The sequence below is a fragment of the Bos javanicus genome, chromosome 5 (genome assembly GCF_032452875.1).
Source record: "Bos javanicus breed banteng chromosome 5, ARS-OSU_banteng_1.0, whole genome shotgun sequence".
NCBI classification, from domain to species: domain Eukaryota; kingdom Metazoa; phylum Chordata; class Mammalia; order Artiodactyla; family Bovidae; genus Bos; species Bos javanicus.
Genome location: NC_083872.1, coordinates 119,769,852 through 119,794,062, shown reverse-complemented (window position 1 = coordinate 119,794,062; position 24,211 = coordinate 119,769,852). Strand labels below are relative to the sequence as shown.

Here is a 24,211-nt window from a genome sequence, read left to right as displayed (position 1 = left end):
TTTGAGCAAACGCCGGGAGACAGTGAAGGACGGGGAATCCTGGCTTGCTGCAGCAAGTCCATGGGGTTGCAGAGAGTTAGTGACTGAACAGTGGCAAATTTCTGGTGTGTTGCAGAGTAACACAGTTACACGGTTGTTTTTTTCATATTCTTTTCCATTGTGGTTTATTACGGGACGTGGACTATAATTCCCTATGCTGCGTAGTAGCCACTTGTTGTTTATGTGTTTTACATACAGTTCTGTGTATATATTAATCCCAAACTCCTGATTCATCTCTCCCCAACCCTGTCCCCTGGTCACTGTAAGTCTGGTCTCTAAGCCAAGCCTGTGGGTCTCTGTTTTGTACTTAAGCTGATCTGTGCCATTTGGATTGCACGCATAAGCGACACAGTGTTTGTCTTTGATTTGGCTCACTCGGCGTGACCGTCTCCAGGTCCATCTGTGCGCTGCTGCTGAGTCGCTTCAGTCGCGTCCGATTCTTTTCGACCCCAGAGACGGCAGCCCCCCAGGCACCGCTGTCCTGGGAGTCTCCACTGTGTCATTATTTCCTTCTTTTAATGGCCGAGTGATATTCCCCCTCTCTCTCCCTCTCTCTCTCTCTCTCACACACACACACACACCCCATCCCTGTTGCTACTGTGTCATTATTTCCTTCTTTTTTTGTGGCTGTTTCTCACACACCCCATCTTCTCTGCCATTCCTGTTGACGGGCATTGAGGTTGTCTCCGTGTCTTGGCTGTTGTGAACAGTGCTGTTTTAAAGGCACAAGGCTCACTGTTAGTTGCTTTCTGCTCCCGTTTGCGTCTTTGCTAGTCTTTTCAGCTAACACGGTTCTGGTTTTGCCGAGGTTTTCCCACACTCTTGTGCCCTGCCTCATGTTCCTCCCTGGCGGCCTCAGTTGGTGTCGCACGCCGAGTCCACCTTTTACTGGTGCCACCCTTCACCGTTGCGGGAGCCGAGCATGTGAGAGAGCACACGTCTGCGTGCGCTCCGTGTGTGAAGCTGCCTGCTCTTTGCTGGTCCTGAGTCAGGTGGCAGTCACAGGGTGAGGACAGGTCTCAGCAGAAGGGCACCTGCTAGGTGCCCAGGACAGACACAGCCCCTCTGCAGAGGGGGGGCCCGGGGTCCCCAGCGCCTTCTGCTGGAGCCGTGGAGGGGCTGTGGGGACGCTCTGGCTGCCGCTGGAGCCGGCACCGTGTAACCGGGCGGGCCTGTGGACGCGCTGGGCTGGGGCTCACTCTCTGCCCGGGCCGCTGTGCCTGGGTGGAGCTGCCCCTCGCTGGATTCCTCGGCCGCCAGAAGAGGCCCCGGGCAGGGCCATCCTGAGCGGCACGTGGCCTTCGGCCCCGAGGCTTGAGCTGCAGCCACTGCCTTAATGACGAGGAGCGTTGTGGGTCTGGACTCAGCGGAGCCGAGGGCGTCAGCACAGTTACATATGAATTAGGAATCACATATGAATTAGGAATCACACTCCTCAGAAGATGTCCTTTTAAAATTCCTTTATCTCCGCCCTGAAATGTTGATGTCCTGTGTACCGGAAGGAAGCCTCCTGGTCCCATTGGAGTTTGGTCCTCAGCCTGCATTTGTTGTCTTCAGGAGGCGCGGTTCCCAGGAGGGGCAGAGGCAGAGGCCAGAACCCAGCCTGGAGGGTGTGAAGCCCTTGGTGTGCCCTTGAGTGTTCTTAAAATCCTTCGAGTTTTACAGTCTCTGAAACGATGGTCTTGCCACGAGGCCTGGAGACGCTTGTGCTTACTTTTGTGATGAGGAGCTGACCCCACCCCCAGCAGCTTCTGCCTCCAGCTGTCCCATTGCTTTTTGTCTGGCGGGGACCGGGGCCCCCTGAGAGGAGCCATCCTGCAGGGCCGCTCCCACCTGGGGGAGGTTGGTGCGTGAGCATGCGTGGCTTGGGGTGGGGGATACCCGGGGTCCCTGGACGCGTGAGCTGAGGGCTCAGAGGAAGGGACACCCGGGGTCCCTGGACACGTGAGCTAAGGGCTCGGAGGGGGGCACACCCAGGGTCCTTGGACGCGTGAGCTGAGGGCTCAGAATGGGGGACACCTGGGGTCCCTGGACACATGAGCTGAGGGCTCGGAGTGGGGGACACCCGGGGTCCTTGGACGCCTGAGCCGAGGGCTCGGAGGGAGGGACACCCGGGGTCCCTGGACGCATTGAGCTGAGGGCTTGGAGGTGGGGACACCCGGGGTCCCTGGACGCATGAGCTAAGGGCTCGGAGGAAGGGACACCCAGGGTCCTTGGACGCGTGAGCTGAGGGCTCAGAATGGGGGACACCTGGGGTCCCTGGACACATGAGCTGAGGGCTCGGAGTGGGGGACACCCGGGGTCCTTGGACGCCTGAGCCGAGGGCTCGGAGGGAGGGACACCCGGGGTCCCTGGACGCATTGAGCTGAGGGCTTGGAGGGAGGGACACTCGGGGTCCTTGGACGCATGAGCTGAGGGCTTGGAGGTGGGGACACCCGGGGTCCCTGGACGCATGAGCTAAGGGCTCGGAGGAAGGGACACCCAGGGTCCTTGGACGCGTGAGCTGAGGGCTCAGAATGGGGGACACCCGGGGTCCCTGGACGCGTGAGCTGAGGGCTTGGAAGGGGGGACACCCGGGGTCCTTGGATGCCTGAGCTGAGGGCTTGGAGGGAGGGACACTGGGGGTCCTTGGATGCCTGAGCTGAGGGCTTGGAGGTGGGGACACCTGGGGTCCCTGGACGCATGAGCTGAGGGCTCGGAGGGGGGGACACCCGGGGTCCCTGGACGCGTGAGCTGAGTGGCAGTGGCAGGTCGTGGCCCGCAGACAGACGGAGCCAGGAGGCAGGTGGTGGTGGGGGGGCGGGGGACAGGCGGGGGCCGCACGCGGTTTGTTAACTGTAACGCTGTTGTTCTAGTTTCCGTGATAACGTGTCCACGTCCTGCTTCATAGCTAAACCCCGAGTTTTTCCATGTTCTAGATTAAATAGGATTGCAAATCAGGTGGCCATTCAGCGGAAGAAGCAGTTTGTCGAGCGCGCCCACAGCTACTGGCTCCTCAAGAGGCTGTCCAGGAACGGAGCCCCGCTGCTGCGCAGACTCCAGTCCAGCCTGCAGTCCCACAGGAGCTCGCAGCAGGTACGTGGCCCGCCGGGGCCGGGAGGCGGCATTCGGCCGGGGCGGCAGGCGGAGCCTCCGTCCGAGGTGCCCCTCGGCCCCGCGGTGTGCTGGCCTTTCCTGGCCCCGCCCACTGGGGGCGCGCGGGGGAGCCTCTGCCAGCTGAGCAGGGGGTGGGTGTGCCGGGGCCTCTGGCAGGGACCAGTGCGCAGGAGGGGCAGCCGGGGCGGGACGCGCGCCTTCCTCTCAGTAGCTGACGCAGGTTCACAGGCCGGCTGACGTTCAGAGTCCTTTTCTGAAAGGCGGGTTTAGGAAGGGAGACACCGACTTCATGAGCTGTCACAGATAAATGGGGCTTGGCCGCTGCTGGAGCTGAGGGCGGGCCTCAGGGCTGAGCGGACTCTGCTCTTCCCACTGCCCGCGTGCAGCAGGGCCGCCCAGCACGTTGTCCGGAAGGCTCCGTGAGCCACGACGCCCGAGGGGGTGCAGGGGTCACGGTGCCCCTGGGCTGGCGGGGACTTCCCTGGTGTGGGGAGCCCCCTGCCGAGTTCCAGTCGGGCAGGGCTGCCTGGCTGGAGGCTCCCGTCGCTGGTCCCACGGCGGGTGACGGCGGCCGCCCGTCCGTTCGCATGGTCCCCAGAGCCGCCGCTTCCCCGCTCTGTGTGCCTTCTTCCCGTGGTTCCTGTGCGAGTCCCAGGCTGTGTGCCGCCCGGCCTGGACGGAGCTCTGCCTCTTCACCTCCTTAGGCCTTCACCTCCTCAGGCCTGCAGAGCTGATGGCAGGTCATTCAGCATTGCACACACATGAATGCTCGTTTAAAAAGGGAAGCTTGGATTCTGCTATCTCTCTAATGCTTTTTGAAATCCAGAGGAGTGTGACGTTTCTGGGCGACTGTGGGGTGGGCCGTGCCCCTGACCCTCCTCTATCTCCAGGGAAGAAGGTGGCACACGGCCGCGGGGCCGCTCCCTGGACCTGCCACTCCCGGGGTGTGACAGGCAGGTCAGGTCCCCCCGCCCGGCGGTCCTGGTGCCTGCAGTGCCGTCTGAGTCCCCTCCCCCGAGACGGGCCCAGATGTGCAGGCTCACCAACACCGCCCCCCCGCCCGCTGGGGAGGCTGAGCCCCACGCACCAGGCTGGAGCCGCCCTGGACGCGTACAGAGGGGCTGACAGGGCCAGGTGCTCGGCTCCCGCCTCCTGCGGGCTCCGTGCAGCGGCAGGACTGCTGACGGCTGAGTCCTGCGGCCCGCCCTGGGGCGGGGATGCTCGTCCTGAGCCTTCTGCCCCTCCTGGGCCTTTCTTGGGGAGGCCGTGTGCTCTCCTTCTCCCCACTGGACACGGGGTTCTGTCTCCGTCAGGGCTGTGTCAGGACCTGGGCCTGTGGGCTGTGAGGGCTGGCTGTGGGCTGGGGGAGCGTCCTTGGGGCTGCAGGGCTGGAACCTTGGGGACTGAGGGTGGCTGTTTGGCTTGGTGCTGCCTCAGGAGCTCCAGGAAGGAGGGCAGGGCAGAGCCCACAGGGCCTTTGGGTGCTCGGAGAGGGTGCTGGGCCTTGGGGCTGGTGAGTTAGGCAAAGGGCATCTCGAGATGGGAGCAGGGAGGCCGGACGGGGGCCTTTGTCCTCAGCCCGGTGACGCGGAGCAGTGGGAGGTGCAGAGAGAGCAGAGCTGGGAGTCTGGTCTGGGGCTGGGCTGGCGTGGGGAATCGAGTGGGGAGCGGGACCTGGGCCGAGGTTGGGGTGCGTGAGGGGCCTGCCTGCACCTCAGGGGAGCACGCATTCCCAGGGTCAGCATGTGGGTTTGAGAGCAGTCATGTTCTTCTCACGTCCTGCTACGCATGGGGAATTCGTAATGACGGGAGAGTCCACGCACAGGAAACAGAAGGGCCGGTCCTCGTGGCCGAAGGAGTTGGAAGGAGCCACAGAGACTCAGACGGGAGGTGCAACCGGGCTTGACCAGGGGCCAGTCCTGCTCGGTGGTGGTGAGCTCAGTGGTGCAGCCTGTGTGGGCAGGGCCACGGGTTGGGGGTCTGCCTGCCCCCCGCCAGCCTGGCATGGCCGGGAGCTCCCCATCGCGGGCTAGGTGGGAGGGCTGCACTATCTCTTGCTTCCCACCCATCCTAGTGAAAGTTGGCTTTGGGGGGCAACCCGTTCATGTTCCACATGGACTGTCGAACGCTTGGTGTGATTTTGATGATTTTTGAAACTTGAAAAATGTTTGGTATCAGAGTTTAACCTGACTCACTAGTCTGTGTGTCTGGGCATCTGCCCTGAGCTGGGCCCTGGGAGAGGCTAGGTGCAGCCCTTCTCTCTCATGGCAGACCTTCCAGTCAGGGACGGACGGACAGATGGGATGAGCTGGGCTGGACGGGATGAGGCGCTGCGGTTGCTGGGCGCTCCTGGCCCCTGCCTCCTTGGTGGTCTGGCCCCTCGGTGGTCTCTCCTGGGCCCATGGAACCCTGGCCTCTGTAGGTTCCCGTGGTGGTTCCATCCTGCAGAGCAGGCTGGGGGCCTGCTGGGCATGAGGGTGCGGCTGCTGTCCCACCCGCCCTCGAGTGCTCACGTCCGCCAGATCTCCCTGATGCGTCCTGTGGTGGGAGGGCGTCCCCCATTCGCTTTCCGGGGGCTTTCGGACAGCTGGTTGTCCTGCCAAGCTGGGGCAGGGCCTCTTGCTGTCCGCACTGCTGCTGCTGGTGGTCCGGCAGGGCGGGGCGAGACGGCCGTCCCTCAGCGTCTCCCACCCTTGCTCGTGTCCTGGGAGTCGGCCTGATGTGCGGGGTCCTCACGCTGCAGAGCTGGTCTGCTCTGTCCGCAGCTGGGGTGCTGGTCTGACCCAGTTGGTGTTGACCTTGTGGGGTGAGGGGGTTCTGTCCGTCTCACTTCTAGGCACCGGGTGTGTTCCCCTCCTTCCACGGGTGAACGACGGCTGGGTTGCAGTCTTCTCAGAGCTCTCTTGATAGCTGTTTGAAACCAGAAATGACTGCAGTACTCCCCCAGTATATGCAACCTTCCAGGATTGGTTTCACTAGCAATTAAAGTGGAGAAGGCAATGGCACCCCACTCCAGTACTCTTGCCTGGAAAATCCCATGGATGGAGGAGCCTGGTAGGCTGCAGTCCATGGGGTCACTGAGAGTCGGACACGACTGAGCGACTTCACTTTCACTTTTCACTTTCATGCACTGGAGAAGGAAATGGCAACCCACTCCAGTGTTCTTGCCTGGAGAATCCCAGGGACGGGAGCCTGGTGGGCTGCCAGACGTCTATGGGGTCGCACAGAGTCGGACACGACTGAATCGACTTAGCAGCAGCAGCAGCATCAATTAAAGACTGCTCATGTGGAGTCAGAAAGGCAGGCCCTTCTGTACACAAGAGGCGTGGGGCTCGGTTACGTCCTCCCTGCAGCTTCCTGCTTGGCGGGGGCACTGTGTCGGAGGCAGGGCCTGTGGTCTTGCAGCCAGTGGTGGGCACAGCAGGTGGGCATCAGGGGTTTCTGGGGACTTAATGCTTTCCTCTGTCTCATGTGGGGCACCAGGCTAAACGTCCTTGGAGCTGATATTTTCAGTGTCTGTTTCAAACTGACGAACAAGATGATTTCAGATGCTCTTGGGGAATTTGGTTTTCTGAGCCCATTGTTTAATGTATTTACTGGCCTTGTTTATACAGCTGATGTTACTGTTAACTCCTGTTTGATGCCTGAGAATTTCAAATAACGTAAAAACAAGCCGGTGATTGGAATCCAGTAGAGCTGGAGGATGCCGGTGGAGGGGAGGCTCAGGCCCGGCTCAGTCCCTGTGCCCGGCCTCCTGGGTGGGCCCCTCTGCTGCCTTCCCCAGTAAAGCGAGAGGGGCCTTGCAACTCTGGCCACGGGTTTTTCGCCTTCAGACCCTGAGGTCCTGGAACGCAGCGTCAGCCTTAGGGTCGATCCTCTCAGAGCAGAGTGCTTCCTGCTGCCAGGGTTCAGGGTTTGCACTGGGATAGGGGTTGGGGGCCGCGGACGCAGCCACATGGCTGTGCTGATACAGCTCACTCCGGATGGGGTGGGCCCCAAGGGGCAGAAGAGGCTGAGGAGAGAAGAGGGCCTGAGGCTTGTGCGGAGCGTTCTGGAAAGCGGTGCCTGCGCCGCCGCAGCCGGAGCAGGTCCACGGTGGCAGCGGCGGCAGGGAAGGGGAGCCTCATGCGTGAGGTCGGACTCGGCTTCCGGGTGGCCTTGACCGGGAGGGCCCCAGACTCCCGCCTGGAGGCTTAGTGGGGGTTGTGGGAGGAGCTGTGGTGGGTTAGTCTTCAGGTGTGCTGAGCGGCCAGCAGGTGCGGCGGTGGGAGGGTGGGCCCCGGGAGCTGGGGGCAGGCAGCCCTGAGCCCCTCCAGGAGGCTCTGAGGACCCCAGGCCCTGGGCAGAGCTCGGGGAGGGAGGGGAGCGAGGCCGGGGATGCGGGCACTGGCGGTGGGGTGCAGGCGGAAGCGCTGGGCGCCCTGGCCGCGCGCTCTCCCTGCCCGGCCCCACCCCTCGCCGCAGCGCTGGCCTGGAGATGAACCAGCTACAGGCGAGCTTGTCCCGGGAGGAGGCGAGGGGCTGAGCCGCGGAGCCCTCCCCTTGCGTGTCTGTGTCGGGGACAAGGTCGACTCCATTCTTCTTCTCAGAGAGAGAACGACGAGGAGATTCAAGCTGCCAAAGAGAAGCTCAAGTACTGGCAGCGGCTGCGGCATGACTTGGAGCGCGCGCGCCTGCTCATCGAGCTTCTGCGCAAGCGCGAGAAGCTCAAGCGGGAGCAGGTGAGGCTGCGGGGGCGGGGCGCCCCGGGAAGGGGCAGCTTGCGCTGGGCCCCGCAGTCCTTGCCCCAGCTTCCTCTGAGTGGTCCTCTCTGGTGAGGGGTGCTGGTGGCTTTAGGGGTGATACCCATCTCTGCCGTGAAGAAGACTGGCTGGGGTGGGATCTTGGTGGTGTCCAGCGGGTCCCAGGAGGTGTGAGCAGGAGGAGGGTACCGCTTGTGCCTTTAATGTGGACCTCCATTGGCCCCTGGACGGTGCTGCGCCCTCGAGGTGGGGGGTGGCTCCTCAGAGGGAGTGTCCCCTCGGGCGCTGAGCCCTGGTGCCCTGGCCCCCAGGTGAAGGTGGAGCAGATGGCCTTGGAGCTGCGGCTGACCCCGCTCACTGTGCTGCTGCGCTCGGTGCTGGACCAGCTGCAGGAGAAGGACCCGGCCCGCATATTCGCTCAGCCAGTGAGCCTGAAGGAGGTAGGTGTCCTGGCCTCCTGTGCCGGCCTCCCTCGGGTCTGCAGTGGCCCAGGGGATGTGGAACGACCCCTCCCAGTGCGTGCGTGTCTGGCCAGAGGACCTGGGCTGCCCCGCGGTGCTGCGTGAGCCTGGAGTGCGCCTGTGTGTGTGTGTACATGACGGGTGTCCTGGTTATGTGGAGTGTGTGACTCTGGTTGTGTCTGTAAACAGTTGCTTTGTTCCCTGAAATCAGGTCCCGGATTATCTGGATCACATCAAACGCCCCATGGACTTTGCCACAATGCGGAAGCGGCTAGAAGCACAGGGGTACCGGACACTCAGGGAGCTGGAAGAGGACTTTGACCTCATCGTGGACAACTGCATGAAGTACAATGCCAAGGACACGGTGTTCTACCGGGCCGCCGTGCGGCTGCGCGACCAGGGCGGCGTGGTGCTCAGGCAGGCCCGGCGCCAGGCGGACAGTGTCGGCTTCGACGAGGCCTCGGGGATGCACCTGCCCGAGCGGCCGCCCCCGGCCCCCCGGCGGCCTTTCTCCTGGGACGAGGGTGAGCACGGCCATCCAGGAGCGGGTGGGGGGCACTTTCCCTGATGCTGGAGTGCAGGCTCAGGAGGCGGGATGCGAGCTGCACGCTGGCTTGAGGTTTCCTAGGAGCCTCGTGAGGACTTGTGTTCACGTCGTATCTTCAACCTAGTATGCCTGAGTATGGTGATTTTAATGTGTAAGTGACACAGGAATCACAGAGGGTTGCTTTCACTGGCTGCTGCTTCTCTGCCGTGTGGCGTGTATCTTACACTCAGCACATCTCTGCTGAGAGCATCCACGTTTCAGGTGCCCACTTGAGAGACACATGAGCCGTGGCCCGAGTGGGACAGCAGGTCGCCCTGATACAGACCAGGGAGCAGTGTCGCTCTGGCCGTGTGCTCAGGTGGGCCTGGGGGCCTGTGAGGATGTCCTGTGGCAGAGGAAGCCCCTGGCGAGGGAGCAGGGAACAGGTGCAGGCCCTCCCTGCTGGGGTCTGCCTACCTCAGGAGGCGGCCTCCAGAGGGACGTCCTGTGTGCGCTGGCTCTCCCAGGTCCTATCCCCTCCCTCACCTGAGCGCTCGGGGTCGGGAAGGGGCGCCGGCCGTGCAGGAAACAGCCGGGCGCGTCACTGTGAGTCTCTGCATCCATTTCCGCGCCCAGGTTTTCACGAAGGATGGACTGGGGCGAGAAGCGCACTTGTGTCCCCTCTGCGTTTGGGCGGCCCCAGGCCCCTCCCCACGGTGTCCTCTGCCCGAGGGCAGGCCAGATGCTACAAGGCTTTCGGATGAGATAGGATTTCTTTCTGTGAGCCTTCCCATCTGTGGCGTCCTGTTAGGACGCGCTGTTACTCGATTCCCTGCACTGGCTTCTTGCTCCTCTCGTAATGAGGTGGGCGCTTTAGGGAGAGGTTTGCCGGTGGAGCAAGGGCGTCTCCTTGACTGATGGCCGCGCTGCCATGCTTTTTGTTCCAGGTATGTCTGCAGGGGGTTCTGTAGACTCCTTTAGTTTCTTAGCCGCGTCTCACTGACTCAGGGTAGTCACTTTATACGTTTTGGTGTTTGGCTGAAATTGAGAATTCGTTAAGGATTTTTCTTATAAATATGCCCCAAACACAGGATTACCTGTGAACTTTGCAGCCCAGTTAAAAAAAGCCACATAGCCACCTGGGACTATGACTTGGGCTCAGACGCACTGGCCCCGAGCTGGCACCCCTGGCTGGTCTGGACCTCTTTCCGGCCCTTCTTTGCCTGGGCACCTGGTCTCGGTGGGAGAGCTCAGCGTCCCCGGGCGCGGCCCCGGCCCCCGTGTCTGCCAGTGGCACCCAGCCAGCAGGCGCCATGCGAGGCGGGCCCTGGGGCCCCTGATGAGGCGGTCTCAGGTGGGCGGCGCCCATGTGGCGGCTGATGGCCGTGTCTCTGCTTCCAGTGGACAGGTTGCTGAACCCGGCCAACAGGGCCCACATGGTCCTGGAGGAGCAGCTGAGGGAGCTGCTGGACATGCTGGACCTCACGTGCGCCATGAAGTCCAGCGGGTCGCGGAGCAAGCGGGCCAAGCTGCTGAAGAAGGAGATTGCTGTCCTGCGGAGCAAGCTGAGCCAGCAGCACAGCCAGCCCCCGGCCGTGGAGTCAGGTACTGCAGGCTCGGAAGAGGACGGTGCTCCGCGGGGGCAGGAGGCCGCGGAGGAAGGTAAGCGCTCGGAGATGCTCCGGGCTGAGGCCGGGGTCTCGTCCTGTCTGCGCCGCGTTTGGCCACTTAAAAACGTTGGGGTGAAATGAGATTTGTTCTCGAGCGCGGTTCAGGTTGTCCACAGCCTTGCAGGGCGGTTGGAGGGTGAAGGGTCGGTGTGCCGGCAGGCACGGCCGTGTGCTGGGGCGGGAACGTGGAGCAGAGTCTCCCAGCAGGTGCCCGGTAACCCGGCAAGGCTGCTCGGGGGGAGGACTGTCTCAGCCCCCCTCCCAGGGCGTGTAAGGTAGCAGGGCCCTCCAGTGGCCCCATGCCCCTGTGGGTGGGACGCGCGCTGTGGGGGCTTCTCCCCGAGGACAGCCCCGGGCTCAGCCTGGGCTCCTGGAGGTGCCCTTCAGGTGCCCTTCGGGCGGGTGGAGGGTCCCCCCCTTCTGCCCTTCTCGCCTCACTTGGGACTTGGGCGTTTCAGGCAGCAGCACAGGCCGTGGGGTCAGGCTCCCTCCCTGCACGGCTCTTAGCAGCTGTGTGTCGTCTTTCTGAATTTTTACCACTTTGTCCAAATAAGAACAACAAAGCGGTTCATGAAAGGACGTCGAAAGCCGTCCTGCTGCTCACCCTTTGAACAGGGCCGTGGCCTCTGCGGGTGTGTGCTGGCCTGCGGCCCTGCCGTATTCTGCGGTGATGCCATGACTCTGTGGTGCCTGTGGGCGGGTGGGCTGCTCTGGTCCAGTGGTGTCCTGGGGTCCAGCTGCCTGAGGAACAGCGGGTAGGACCTGGATCCCTAAGCTTTCTCTGTTGGGAGAAGGTGGCCGTGTGGTGGGGCGGGGCCCCTCGTGGTGCCCTCTGCCTGGGGGGCCGTGTGCCAGCTGCAGGCTCTGGAGTGTCCCTGCTCGGGGGCGGGACTCAACGCTTGGACGGTAGAGTCCAGGGCCTCCCTACCATCAGCACACTGGCCATGCCTGTGGGTTTGGTTCCTAGCAGCCCTTCTCCCGGGGGCCTTTGGCAGCCGGGTCTCTCTGGGCTCCTCGGCTGTGCTCCCCTGTGCCCTCGGGGTTCTCAGGGTGCAGGGCGGCCCCTCCTGCCAGCCACCCCTGCTGCCCCCGCTGCCCCTCAGGGTGAGGGCGTGCGTCTCCCTTCTTGGGGGAGAACGGGTCACCAGGTTGGTTTACTATCCACAGAGCAGCTTCTCTGAGCTCTCCCGCTATGCGGGTGTCCCTGCGGGCCCCTCATGCTGCTTCTGGGGCTGGGCCCACGTTAGAGGAAGCCAGCACAGTGGTCTGAGTGGGGCCGGCTGGAAGGGACGTGTGGGAGGAGCAGTGTGGTGGAGGTGGCTGGCCAGCGGCACGGGTGGGGGTGCCCCCTGTGAGGCGACAGACATCAGCGCTGGGGGTGTCTGTGAACAGTGGTCGGTGCAGACCGCGGAGACGGCCGCGTGTGAAGGACTGCAGGAACGTGCTTGGCGACACGGTCCTGGGACGGAAATCACGCAGTATCGTCTATCACACCTGAAAGGGCAGTGGTTTCTCAACGTCTTAGTTGTCATTTGATGCTCACGGGGTTTCCCCTGGAAACCCTGATGAGGAGATGTGGGGCAGGCCGGAGGGGTGGCAGCCGTGACCTTCCCATGGTCAGCGGGGAGCCTTGCAGGCAGGTCTTCCAGTTTCCAGGTTGGTTTTCTTGAGCAGTGGGGGCCCAAACAGTCAGGAGGGCGTGGCCGTGGGCCTCAAGGGGGTGTCTGCCTCCCGCTGCCACACTGCGGTCTAGTCTCAGGGTGAGGCTCTGTCTTCGCGGCTCAGGACTGGGTCCTCTCCCTCCCCAGAGGGGTAGGGGCTGCCGGGACCACTGCAGCTGAGGCTGGATGACGAGGTCATGCTCAAGTTGGGTGGGGGGCGCCCCGACTCGGGAGAGACGGCGGCACGGTGTCGAGTGAGGCGCCAGGCCGGGTCCCTGGTCCATGTGTAGCTTTGGTTTGGAAGCATCTCATGGGAGGTCAGTGCCCGGGGCATGGATGGTGGCGTGGGGTGCCCTGGGCAGGGCCCATGCTGATCTGTGCGTCGTGAGTTCCCTCAAGTGGGACTCCAGATGCCAGGTTTCACGCTGGCGCGTCCTGAGGCTCTGCGTTCGTTTATGCCGCGAACACGTCATTTATTCCAGATGTTCCCGGAATGTTTCTCCCGAGCAGCTGAGTGGTGTGTTAGCAACCAGTGACCGCGGGGATGGTTAGTCTAGTGTGTCGACCCCGAGGGCAGGCCCCAGAGCCAGTGACCGCAGGGAAGTCGGTCTTGTGTGTGGTCCCTGAGGGCAGACCCCCGAGCCAGTGACCGCGGGGAAGTTGTCTAGTGTGTCGACCCCAAGGGCTGGCCCCAGAGCCAGTGACCGCGGGGAGGTTGGTCTAGTGTGTCGACCCCGAGGGCAGGCTCCAGAGCCAGGGACCGCAGGGAAGTCAGTCTAGTGTGTCGACCCCAAGGGCTGGCCCCAGAGCCAGTGACCGCGGGGAGGTTGGTCTAGTGTGTCGACCCCGAGGGCAGGCCCCAGAGCCAGTGACCGCGGGGAGGTCGGTCTACTGTGTCGACCCCGAGGGCAGGCTCCAGAGCCAGTGACCGCGGGGAGGTCGGTCTAGTGTGTCGATCCCGAGGGCTGGCCCCAGAGCCAGTGACCGCGGGGAGGTCGGTCTAGTGTGTCGACCCCGAGGGCAGGCCCCAGCGTCCCTGGCCAGCACCTGCTCTGTGGGCCGCCAGATGGCGGGCACGGTTCTGTCTGTTCCCGCCTGACGGATGAGAACACCGAGGTTTGGAGTCCGCGGCCCATGAGGGGCCCACAGCTGCTGGGGGGATGGTTTGCACTGGGTCACCTGAGCACCTTCTGCCGTGATCCCCGCCATCTGTGAGGCTGTGGACACCCGGGATACGTCTGTGAGCCGCGCTGGCAGACTCAGAGCCCTGAGCCATAGCGTCATCTTCGGGAGGAGGAGCGAGGCGCCCCTAAGACGAGCCCCCCTCGTGGCTGGTGCAGGCAGAGTGTGGGCACAGTGGGTGCCGCCGGGTTCAGGGCCTGTGTGCTGGGGGCAGCTGCCCTGGCAGGAGTGCCCAGGCCTGGGGTGGGGCGGCCATCGTCTTGGCCTGCTGCCGAGTGGGGGCCCTGGGAGGGGTGTCCTCCACGGAGGGAGGGGTGTCCTCCATGGAGGGCGGGGCGGCTCCAGGGCAGTGTGGGTCCCCTGCCCAGGTGGAGGCAGAGGCAGATGCCGGCAGCTCGGGTATCGGGTCAGCACGAGAGCCCCTGTGGGGCCCCAGGTTGAGGGGAGAGGAGGCCTCTCTGGGGAACGAGGGGGGCCTGCTCCCAGGGAGCGTCCAGTGCTCACTCTGCCCGCCTGCAGCTCCCCAACGGGTCATTGTCCCTCACGGCCATGGGCAGCGGGTGGGAGCTTCGTCACCAGTCACCAGCCACACGCTGTCAGCAGGACTCGAGCCCTGCCAGCTGCACACGTGTTTCCAGTTTACACGTGTATTTGCACTGACGTTTCTAACGGCTTTGGTCAAGGAAAGGCTTTCTCTTCATTTTCCGAGCTGTGTCACGAGCCTTCATAGGCTCGAGTGGCGTCTGAAAGCTCTGGGCGGAGCCTGACCGCTGCCGCCCTCCTGGGCGCCAAGCCTGGCCGGCCCATCTCACTATCAGTGGGGAGAATTCACAAAACGTGCTCCGAGACATAAGTGAACCTTGGAAGTTGTGTAGCTTTTCACTTTCAAAATGACTTCGAGTTGAAAACTTTAACATTGTGCTGTTTCAGATAGATGTGGGGAGGTTTGCAGGCTTCGTCCACTAGAGACGACTTTGTGGCCGTGTGTGCTGCGCAGTCACTTCCTCTGTGTTGCACGTCTTGATGCCAGCCTCAGCCTCGATTGGAGGAAAACCTCAGTGGCTTATCCCAGAGGACGTGCCCAGCCCGTCCTCCAAGGACAGGTCTCTCCAGCTACCCAGGGCCCGGGGCTAATGCACTGGCTCTCAGGCGTCTTGTTTTGTAATTTCTAAAAGCCTTTCTAAAGAGGCTGAGATAGTCGTCCAAAGATTATGTTTTTATCTTTCAAGTCAGATTTAAAATAACGAGCTTGGATTGTAACGTTTCTGAAGGCGGCACGGTCTGAGAGCCGATGGGGGGCTTCCCTGGCGCGTTTGCAGCCACTCACGGCTCCGTTTTTTGACATCAACTTAGAATGCCCTGGTCAGAAATCAGATTCACATGCTTGTTTCCTTCTGTTTGCTAACCTTGTGGACCAGGTCAGGACTGTGGGAATGCCCGCTTAGACCCCCTTAGTTACGTGACATATTTTTCTTCCTCAAGGTAAGTGACTGTCGATTGCAGCGACTGTCATGAACTCGAATGGTGTCTTGGGCTGGCGCATGTGCGGTGGTCTCAGGAGCCTCTGACCCTGGGTGCAGGTGCCGGCCGGGCGTCAGGGGCGCGCAGTGTGGCCGTGGCTGCTTGCAGACAGTTATGTGTGATGCTGTGTCTCCTTGACTGAATTAGTGTTTTGGTGGACTTCACAATTATAGTAAGTTTTATGATAGCTTTGAATAATTATCAGCTTTCAAAAATCACTTTATTTATAATTTTTTCAGGAGATAAATCTCCCCCTAAACTTGAACCATCAGATGCATTACCTCTTCCTTCAAACTCGGAGCCTAACTCAGAACCACCAACCCTCAACCCAGTAGAACTCCACCCAGAGCAGAGTAAACTGTCCAAAAGAGTCACATTTGGTAATGAGTCACATAGCACTTGCACTCAGAGCGCGCTGCTAAGCGGACACTCTCCAGAGCCCACCCTCGCCCGTAGTGGTGCTGCGCCGGGGGCGGAGCCATCGAGCGATGTAAACAGACGCACTTCTGTTCTCTTCTGCAAATCGAAAAGTGTAAGCCCCCCAAAGTCTGCCAAGAACACTGAAACCCAGCCAACTTCTCCTCAGCTAGGGACCAAAACCTTTTTGTCTGTAGTCCTTCCGAGGTTGGAGACTCTTCTGCAGCCAAGAAAAAGGTCGCGGAGCACCTGCGGCGACTCTGAGGTGGAGGAGGGGTCCCCGGGAAAGCGCCTGGACACAGGTAAATAGCGCCACCCGTGCGCCCCCAGTCCCGGGCGGAGTCGGGTGGGGGCGCCTCCAGGGCCGGCGTTTGCCCTCTGCGTCCACGGGAGGAGACACACGCTGTTTGTTTTGGAGAAGCACCCGGTCGCAGGCCTGACGTGGCAGCGCCTCGGGGTGGCCGAGGGCTGGGGTCGGCCTGGCCTGGGGGCCTGCTGGTCCCTCCCGGGGAGTCTGGGCCTGGGGGGCTCCCGACTGGCGGGCGCGTGGGTGCCGGGCGGCGGGCCCCTCTTCGGAAGCCTGCGGGCCCGGGTGGACGCGGCGTGCTGTCCGCCTGCGCTCTGTCCTGTGTGGCTTGGTTGGGTCACGTGCACTGAGCTGTCTGCTGCTAAGGTAGTGCGAATGTGCTTCTGGTTTATCAGGGAGCTCTCATGGCTGAGGTCTGTCTGGTGAACTCCCGTCCGCGTGCCTGCGCTCCTCAGGAGCCCCCGGGCTGTGTTTACACCGGGCACCTTCGCGCCCCTGTGCTCAGCCTGCGCTGAACCCCAGCCCTCCCGGCGGAGGCACGGGGTTTCCGTGTGGGTGAACTAGCGGTGGGTCACCCTCGCGTCCGCTCCACCGTGGCTGTGCTGCGGGTGTCTATGGAGGTGTGCTGGCTGCGGACCAGAGCCGTGGCGTGAGCTGTCGGTGCGTCGGTCACAGCCACGCAGAGAAGTGCGTCCTCCCCTCTGCTGCTTGGATTTGAGCCGCAGCGCAGGTTCGCGGGGTGGGTGGGTGCCCAGCTTTCACGGAGGTGTGTCTCCTGCGCCTTGATGGATAGACCGATCTTCTTGTCGCCAGAGTAAACTTGTGCCCATTAATTAGTTCTATTAGATAATACACTTTCCAGTAAGCACAGTGCTTTGTTTTGATGCGCTGATAGCAAGTGGGTAACTGTTGGTGCGTTGTTGGGGCTCTGAGCTCTGGGCTGCGTTAGTGCCCAGGACCCAGGTTCAGATGGGTCCCTTCGTGGCGGGGCCTTTCTCAGCTAGGCTTAGTGGGAGGCGCTCCGCTGGGTTTTCTGTTGCTAGCATTCTCCTAGCAGGCCCCCTGCTGCCGGGAGGCGAGTCGGACACCGCCCTGTGGGTCTCCGGCTGCTGGACTTTTGGGGCCTCTGGGCTCCCTCCCAAGATGTCTCTGTGGAAACCACGTCGCTTCTTTGCTGCCACCCCTGAGCCAAGGACGCTGCAGGTTCTCGGGTGGTGGCAGCTCTGGAAGGCGGTTCTGGAGGCCTTGCGAGTGGGCTGGGTGTGTTGGAGGTGCCGGCCCTGCGGCCCGGCTCAGGCAGAGCCCTTTCTTCCTCTCCAGACAGCGGTGTCTTCCGTCTTCCACGCGCGGTTTGTCCTGAGGGTTTGCTTGGCACCAACTGGCCTGGTCCCCGGTCCTGGTGTGGCCTCAGCTGGGCGTCTGGCGGGGCTCCGTGGCTCCAAGCCACAGACTTTGCGGTCTCAGGATATGGGCATTCGCAGCCTTGCAGTTTTCCCAGAGAGCCGTTTTGTGCCTCGTAGGAAGTCCTCGGCGTCCACTGCGCACGGCAAGGCCTCCTCCTTCCGGACACGCGGGCCTCTCGCTGCAGGTGCCCCGGGGGTCATCGCGTTGGCTGTTGGTCCCAGAGCCACGTCTCCGGGGCCCGTGCTGTCTGACTGCTTCCTCTGTGCCCGCCGACTCTTGGCCCAGGCCGGGCTCTGAGCTGTCAACCCCTCCTGTCGCGACACCTGCCACGTGGCTCCTGGCATGCGCGCTGCTCAGGGAGCGTCTGGCCTTCAGTCAGACTAAACGGCTGTTTCGCTGTTTTCCAGGTCCTCGTTTTAGCTACTAACATGCGGGCTAACTCACTCTTTGGACCCTAACTGTTCTCTCTCGCTCACCTTGGACGGGAGAAGCGGAAGGACCCCTCATCCTTGGGTGTTACCCGGTCCTTGTGGATGGCATTGGAAGCGCCACACAAAGCCCACACACAGCACCTGGAGGAGCCAGGCCACCTACCCCGCCCGCCCCGTCAGGCGTCCGGCCGCCCGCAGGCGCTCAAGCTGGCTGGGACGTCGCGTGGCCTCCCTGCGCCCGGGGTGGCCGTGCAGAGCGAAGCCTTGGGCTGAGGCGCCCTCAGAGCCGCTGCCTCCACAGGCGACTGATGTGGACAGACCTGGCCTGCGCTCGGCCGGCACCGGACTGGCTCTAGAGGACCTGGGGTGGAGCTGGGGCCGGCGCAGGAAGGACCACGCTGCCCAGCCGCGTGGCGTCAGCGCCTCCGCCCTCGCTGTCTGCTGTTGGTGCTGGCCCCCTGGCGTCTGCCGCCCCCTGCTTCTCCGGTGCCTTGGTCGCCCCCCGGGTCTCCGGGATGCACGGCTCTGTCTCTGTCACCACGCCAAATGCCTGCTGCCGGGAGCGGACGTCCTGTCCCCTGGCGTGGGCATCCGCTGACGGGGGACCCGCTGGCCTTCCTGCTGCTGCGTCTTCTTGGAGCTGGTCTGGGCACGAGCAGGGAGTCGGAATCCTACTTGCTGTGCATCTGTGTTTTCATTGAAAGGTGGAGAAACACCCCCAAATGCAGCTCCATCGCAACACTGAAAATAAAAGCTTGTAACCAAAACAGAGGCTGGCTGCGGCCCCTGCTGCCCCGCGCGTGCCCGGCGGGCTGTGGCGTGTGGGCCTGGTGCCCAGCGCACCTGTGGGAGCCTCTAGGGGCCTCCTGTCCCCGTGGTGTGAGGGTTCAGGACGCTTGCTGTGGCCCCGCCGACCGGCGTCTTGACTTGGGCCAGGGCTCCCCACTCGGCGTGTCAGTCTCTGGGATGGAGAAGGGGGTTTGAGATCCTGGGTGCCTCTGTCATCTGAGGCTTTGGCTCTGATTCCCAGGGAACCTGGGGGCTTTGGCCTGTCCCCAAAGCCACTTTTGACTGGGCCCTGACCTGACTCCTGGTGTTTCAAAGGGACCCTGTGCGAGCTCCTGCCCAGTGTCACTTCAGGCCCCGCGAGGTCTCTGGGCGGCGTGGGGCAGCTGGCAGAGCCTGGCCCTGCTCCAGCCCCGGGCCTCATGCCCTTGGGCTTGTCTGCCGCTCAGCGGGTAGCGTGTGGAAGACTGCTTGACTCGCTCGTCACCCCGGGTGGGTGTGTCCCCTGAGTCCTGGGGAGGCGCGTGTCCTCGTGTCCCCAGCTGCCCCCGGGCCCTCTCTCCCCGGTGTCGCTCGTCACCAAGTGTGTGCATGGGCAGGGCTGTCGGCGCCGTCTCCCCGGGATGTGCTCAGGGTCCTGGGGCTGGCCCGTCTCCCCCTTTTCCCGCCCTCTGTCGGCCTTGGGAGGGCGGCTCCCGCCTCCCGCTGTGTGCTGGGGCCGCAGACGGCAGGCCCCGTTGACCCCTCACCGAGCCCTTCCCAGGCGCCGGGTGCCTGTGGGGGTGAGGCTGCCCGTCACCCTCTCGGGGTCCTCCTCTCCGCCAAGAAAGGCAGCTGAGCGGCTTGGAGGGCGGGGGGAGGCGGCCCCCAGCTCTGGTTCCGTGGCTGAGCACCTTTGGCCCTGCTGTCCCTGAGGGCGTGTCTGGGCCTGGCCCCGCGTTGGTCTGTCTGGGGGCCTCCTGGGGGTGTGGGTGGGGTCTCAGAGCCCCCATTGCAGGGCTTTTGCCCGGGGACCTGGCCCCTGGGCTGAGACGAGACGCGTGCTTTCTCTGGGTGGTTTGGTCCAGGTTCCAAAAATGAGTGTAACACCCCTGACTACCTGTGGCTGCTACTTATAAGTAAATAAGACTTGGTAGGAGAGAGAGAGTGCCAGGCTTGGGGTGCGTCCGGCAGAGCCGCAGCCTCCTGACCGGCTCACTGTGGGCGGGGCAGCAGAAAGCGCGCTGTCTTCCTGCATCTTTGAGGCTGTCTGGTAAAGGGTCTCCATGTCTCCTTTTATTTACAGAGAAGTATGTACAGCAGATGAGAAAACCAGTAATCAGCCAATTCCTTCAAAACATTTTTAAAGAAATAGATTTTTAGATTTTTAAAGCATGAGGAATGGGATTCTTTTGGGGGAAAAGGCACCTCCCCCCTGCAGCTGTCGCCCAGAGGGGCCGGGCCGGGCCGGGCCGGGCGTCGCTGGACACACCTCGGGCTCCTGGCACCTCGTGACCCGGCGGGTGGGGCGCTTGGTCTCCTCCCTGCCTCCTGCTGGCGTGGACTTCTGGGGCAGGACCTGAGGTTGGCTCTGAGGTCCTCCTCGACCTGTGGCCTGATGCCGTGGGCCTGTGGGCCGCTTGCTCTTCGGGCCTCCTGGCCTCGTGTGTGCTGTGGCAGGCTCGGTGTGAGTGGCTTCCAGACACAAGGGTCCCACGCGGACCAGACGCTTGTGTTGGGTCTCAGGCTCTGGAGGGCTGGGGACCCTGCTCGTGCTTTGTCTTGGAAGAAGGTGTTCCTTCGCTGGGGACGTGCAGATCCCCTGGAAGCCTACCCAACCCCCACCCCGCAGGCTCAGGGCCTCGGTCAGTGGGACGGGAGCGTCCAGGAAGGAATAGCTGGTGTCTCTTTGCCTTCGTGGGATCTGTGTTTCCACTCAGTTCCCCCCTTCCTTGCATCTCCTTGTACTGGGCGCGTGGGTGTGGGTTGCAGGGTGCGTTTGTCTGTGAGCTGGCGAGCTCAGGGCTGCACGCACACTTGTTTTTCAGGTCTCACCAATGGCTTTGGGGCTGCGCGGGGCGAGCAGGAGCTGGGCGGCGCCCCGGGGAGGACCGCCGCGCCACGCCGCCGCTGCGCCTCCGAGTCCAGCATCTCCTCCAGCAGCAGCCCGCTCTGCGACGCCAGGTGGGCCCCGGGTGTGCCTGCTCCCCGCCGCCCGCTCTGTGGAGCTCACAGTGGGGAAGGCACCGTGTGAGAGCTGAGCACAGCTTGCGGACGAACAGGCCGTGTCCATACGGGCTTCCCAGCCTGGTTTGTCGCGGCGATGGCTGGGAACCCCTGGCGTCCTGTGGTTAGGACCTGGCACTCTCATTGCCTGGCCCAGGCTGGTCCTTGGTTGGGAAACTGAGATCCCACGTGGTGGAGCCAAAACAAAGTGGCTGTAGCCCACACCGCCTCCCCTGAACAACCCCCACGCCGGGCACCCATGTGCTCTGGGTGCTGACAGTCTGTCCGCTTCCCCCTGAAGCTTCAGCGCACCGAAGTGCGGCCGCGGCAAGCCGGCCCTGGTCCGCAGGCACACGCTGGAGGGCCGCAGCGAGCTGATATCCTGCATCGAGAACGGGAACTATGCCAAGGCAGCACGCATTGCTGCTGGTGAGTGTGTGCCCACCAGCCCTGCGCGCAGCGGGAGGTGCCGGAACCCCGAGGCCCGGGGCTGCGGAGCGGGGCGGGGCGCAGCCGCAGAGGACTCCGACACCACGCCGGGCCACCCAAGTCCCCCGGTCTTGGTGTCCAGGTGATCTTAGGTGCGCGGCCCAGTGGGTCCTGAGGGCCCTGCCGTGACTCCCCTCTCCCCCACTCTTCTCCCCAGAGGTCGGGCAGAACAGCATGTGGATATCCACCGACGCGGCCGCCTCCGTCCTCGAGCCCCTGAAGGTCGTGTGGGCCAAGTGCAGTGGCTACCCCTCGTACCCGGCCCTGGTGAGTGCGGTGGGCGGGTCAGGGTGTGCAGGCACCCAGCCTCGGGGCCGCGTCCCCCGCTCCTGGGCCTGGGGCCACCCCAGCAGCGCTTGGACAGGTGTCCTGGGAGACCCCACGTGGAGTCGGGGTCTCAGGGTGTTGGGCAGTCAGGGTATCAGGGAGTTGGGGTGTGGAGGTCTCAGTTGGGGACTCGGAGTCAGGGCCTCAGGGTGTCGGGGAGTCAGGGTGTGGGGTTCTCAGAGTTGGAGTCTTGGAGTCGGGGTCTCAGGGAGTGGGGGTGTCGGGGTGTGGGGTTCTCAGAGTTGGGATCTCAGGGTGTTGGGGAGTCAGGGTGTCAGGGTCGGGGTGTGGGGGTCTCGGGGTCGGGGTCTCAGGGTGTCGGGGTATCAGGGTCTTGGGGTCAGGGTGCGGGGGTCTCGGGGTCAGGGTCTTACGGTGTTGGGGAGTCAGGGTGTCGGGGTCGGGGTCTCAGGGTGTTGGGGAGTTGGGGTGTTGGGGTCGGGGTGTGGGGGTCTCGGGGTCAGGGTCTCACGGTGTCGGGGTGTCAGGGTCTCGGGGTCGGGTGTGCCTGGCGTCCCTTCCCGCCCACCGCTCTCTGGCCGCGCAGCCTGTGCCGTGACCTCGCGCCCCCCTCTGTGCAGATCATTGATCCTAAGATGCCGCGCGTGCCTGGCCACCACAACGGGGTGACCATCCCCGCCCCGCCGCTGGACGTGCTGAAGGTCGGCGAGCACATGCAGACCAAGGCCGACGAGAAGCTCTTCCTCGTGCTCTTCTTCGACAACAAGAGGAGCTGGTGAGCGCGGCCCCGCTGAGCGCGAGCGGGCGCTCACCCTCCCCCCGTGGTGGGCGGGGATGCGGGCGCTGGGCCCCCGGGTCCACGTGCACCCTGCGGGCCCCACTGAGGCTCCCGGACCCCTGTCTCTGCAAGGGCTGCTCCTGCCGTGGCTGCACGGCCTTCTCCTCTGCAGCCCCTGCCCCGAGGCCCGTGTGAGGCCCACCACCCTGTGCGGGGCCTGCGGTGCCCCAGGTCAGTGGGGGGCGTCTTGCTGACCCTGCCTCCCCCAGCCGGCCGCCCTGCTGAGTTCCGCTTGGCAGCCCTGCCCTCCGCCGGCTGGGGAGCGGTGTGCCTGGAGGTCAGGCGGGGGCGGTGGGAGTGCCCGCAGGGCCCGTGCTCTGGGGTTCCGAGGCGCTGCCTGGGGTGTGGAGGCCGGGCGTGTGCGGGGTTGCCATGGGCAGGCGGTGCGCTCGGGCCTCACATTCTGTTTTCTTCCTCAAAGGCAGTGGCTTCCGAAGTCCAAGATGGTCCCTCTGGGCATCGACGAGACGATAGACAAGCTGAAGATGATGGAGGGCAGGAACTCGAGCATCCGCAAGGCCGTGAGGGTCGCCTTCGACCGCGCCATGAGCCACCTGAGCCGCGTGCACGGGGAGCCGGCCAGCGACCTCAGCGACATAGACTGAGGGGCGCCGCCCAGTGTGCAGAGCTGTACATGCTGTACATTGTTCACCACTTAACTTATTCTGAGTTTTAGGGTTAGTTGAGTTCTTTCTCCCAGGGAGGGGGAGGTTTTCTTTCCTGGTTTTCTAGGACCCATCCCCATCTGGCGCCGTGACGGCGTGGGCGCATCCCGGGCGCCGCTCCGTGCCCCTCACAGGGCACCGGCCGGATGCTGCTGGCGTCATTTCTTCCATCTGTAGCGCTCTCTCTCTCTCTCTTTTTTTTTTTAAAGACTTTTGAATGTTTAATAATTTTGTAAATCATACTCTTTACACAGAGTACCACTATTTAATAGACGGGATGTACATTTACAATGACAAATGTGTATTTTAAGAAAGAAAATGACATTATTTTGAATGGTACTTTGTGGAAAGAGGTGGAGAATAAATTTATGCCGCGTGCATCACTCGCAAATCACCAAAAACACTCCGCCGCCTCCGTGAGGGCCGGGGCGGGCCTCCTGGGCCTCCCCTGCAGCCTTGCCCGCCTGCCAGCCTCCCACGGTGTGCCTCCCAGCGGGTTATTTATTGTAGAAAGTGTATTCATTTGCTTTATAATGAAAAATAAATTTGCAGAAGTATATTGATATGCATTTTTATACAGGCACATAAAAATTCAACTTGCTTTGGGAGCAGGATGTTGGTTGTTGTATAAATGACTCTGGCTGTGTGTGCTTTGATTTTGTAACTTGTAATCTTTTGTTTACAATGAGGGGCTTTCTGTAACTCGTTTTAATTTAGAACACTTTGGTAGCAATAGAAACTTTGGATACATTTTTGTATGGTACATGTGATGTATATAGAATTAGTACTTTATTTTTATTTTTAAGAGGTAAAAGCATTATGTTAGGGGAAAAGGTAGGGTGGGTTTCCAAAATTGCATTTTTTATATAAAAAAAATAAAGTCAAGATTTGGACGGTGTGGCCCTTTCATTCCTGCCTCCCCAGCACGCCGAGCGGCCGGCGGCCGGGCTGGGGAGGGCGCCCTGGCCTGCGCCTGCCCCTGGCTCGTGCCCCGCCTTCATCTCTCGTGTTCTGGGGTGTCGTTATTTATTATTTCACCTAATCATATTTTTATTTTAAAATGGTAGCTTGAAACTTTAAATGTTTTTTTCTTTTCAGTTTCCATTGTTTGTAACATTTCCATAGAAACTTGAAAATAAACATCTTCCTTGGATAGCTCTGTCCCGTGTCTGACGGCCGCCTTCTCTCTGCCGGCATCCCGGGTCCCCGTGGACGGCCTGCTGGGGCTGCCTTGCCGTGGTGCAGCTTTGGCCGTGGTCCGGGGGGACGAGAGGGACAGAGCCCTCCCGCCCAGGGCTGTGCTCGTGGTGGGGTGGGGGCTCCTGCACCTCCGCTCTGGGGCTGCCCCGCCTCTCAGGGCCGCCCGCTTGGCCCTGCCCAAGTGCAGCCTGCCAGTCTGCCCAGGTTCTGTGGTGTAGGCACGGACGTTGGCATTGCCGCTGCTTGCTCTGCTGTGAGGTTCCACCGGGCGCGCCCAGCCTGG

At 62.6% G+C, this 24,211-nt stretch overlaps 1 protein-coding gene across 6 annotated transcripts in view; it reads left to right on the top strand.

Moving 5' to 3' along the window:
• BRD1 (bromodomain containing 1) overlaps positions 1-23,881 on the top strand; it is a 35,460-nt gene extending 11,579 nt beyond the window's left edge. The window contains exons 3-13 of one of the 6 annotated variants that reach the window (XM_061418896.1): positions 2,958-3,114; positions 7,725-7,856; positions 8,189-8,317; positions 8,550-8,862; positions 10,266-10,526; positions 15,513-15,617; positions 20,271-20,406; positions 20,750-20,877; positions 21,095-21,204; positions 21,846-22,000; positions 22,485-23,881. In XM_061418896.1, coding sequence (XP_061274880.1) covers positions 2,958-3,114; positions 7,725-7,856; positions 8,189-8,317; positions 8,550-8,862; positions 10,266-10,526; positions 15,513-15,617; positions 20,271-20,406; positions 20,750-20,877; positions 21,095-21,204; positions 21,846-22,000; positions 22,485-22,668 — 1,810 coding nt within the window. In that variant the 3' untranslated portion in view covers positions 22,669-23,881. Of the gene's footprint in view, positions 1-2,957; positions 3,115-7,724; positions 7,857-8,188; positions 8,318-8,549; positions 8,863-10,265; positions 10,527-15,137; positions 15,618-17,433; positions 18,744-20,270; positions 20,407-20,749; positions 20,878-21,094; positions 21,205-21,845; positions 22,001-22,484 lie in introns of those variants that run through there. The other 5 variants (XM_061418895.1, XR_009736762.1, XM_061418897.1 and 2 more) reach the window with 5 other exon arrangements.
• The last annotated feature ends 330 nt before the right edge of the window (positions 23,882-24,211 follow it).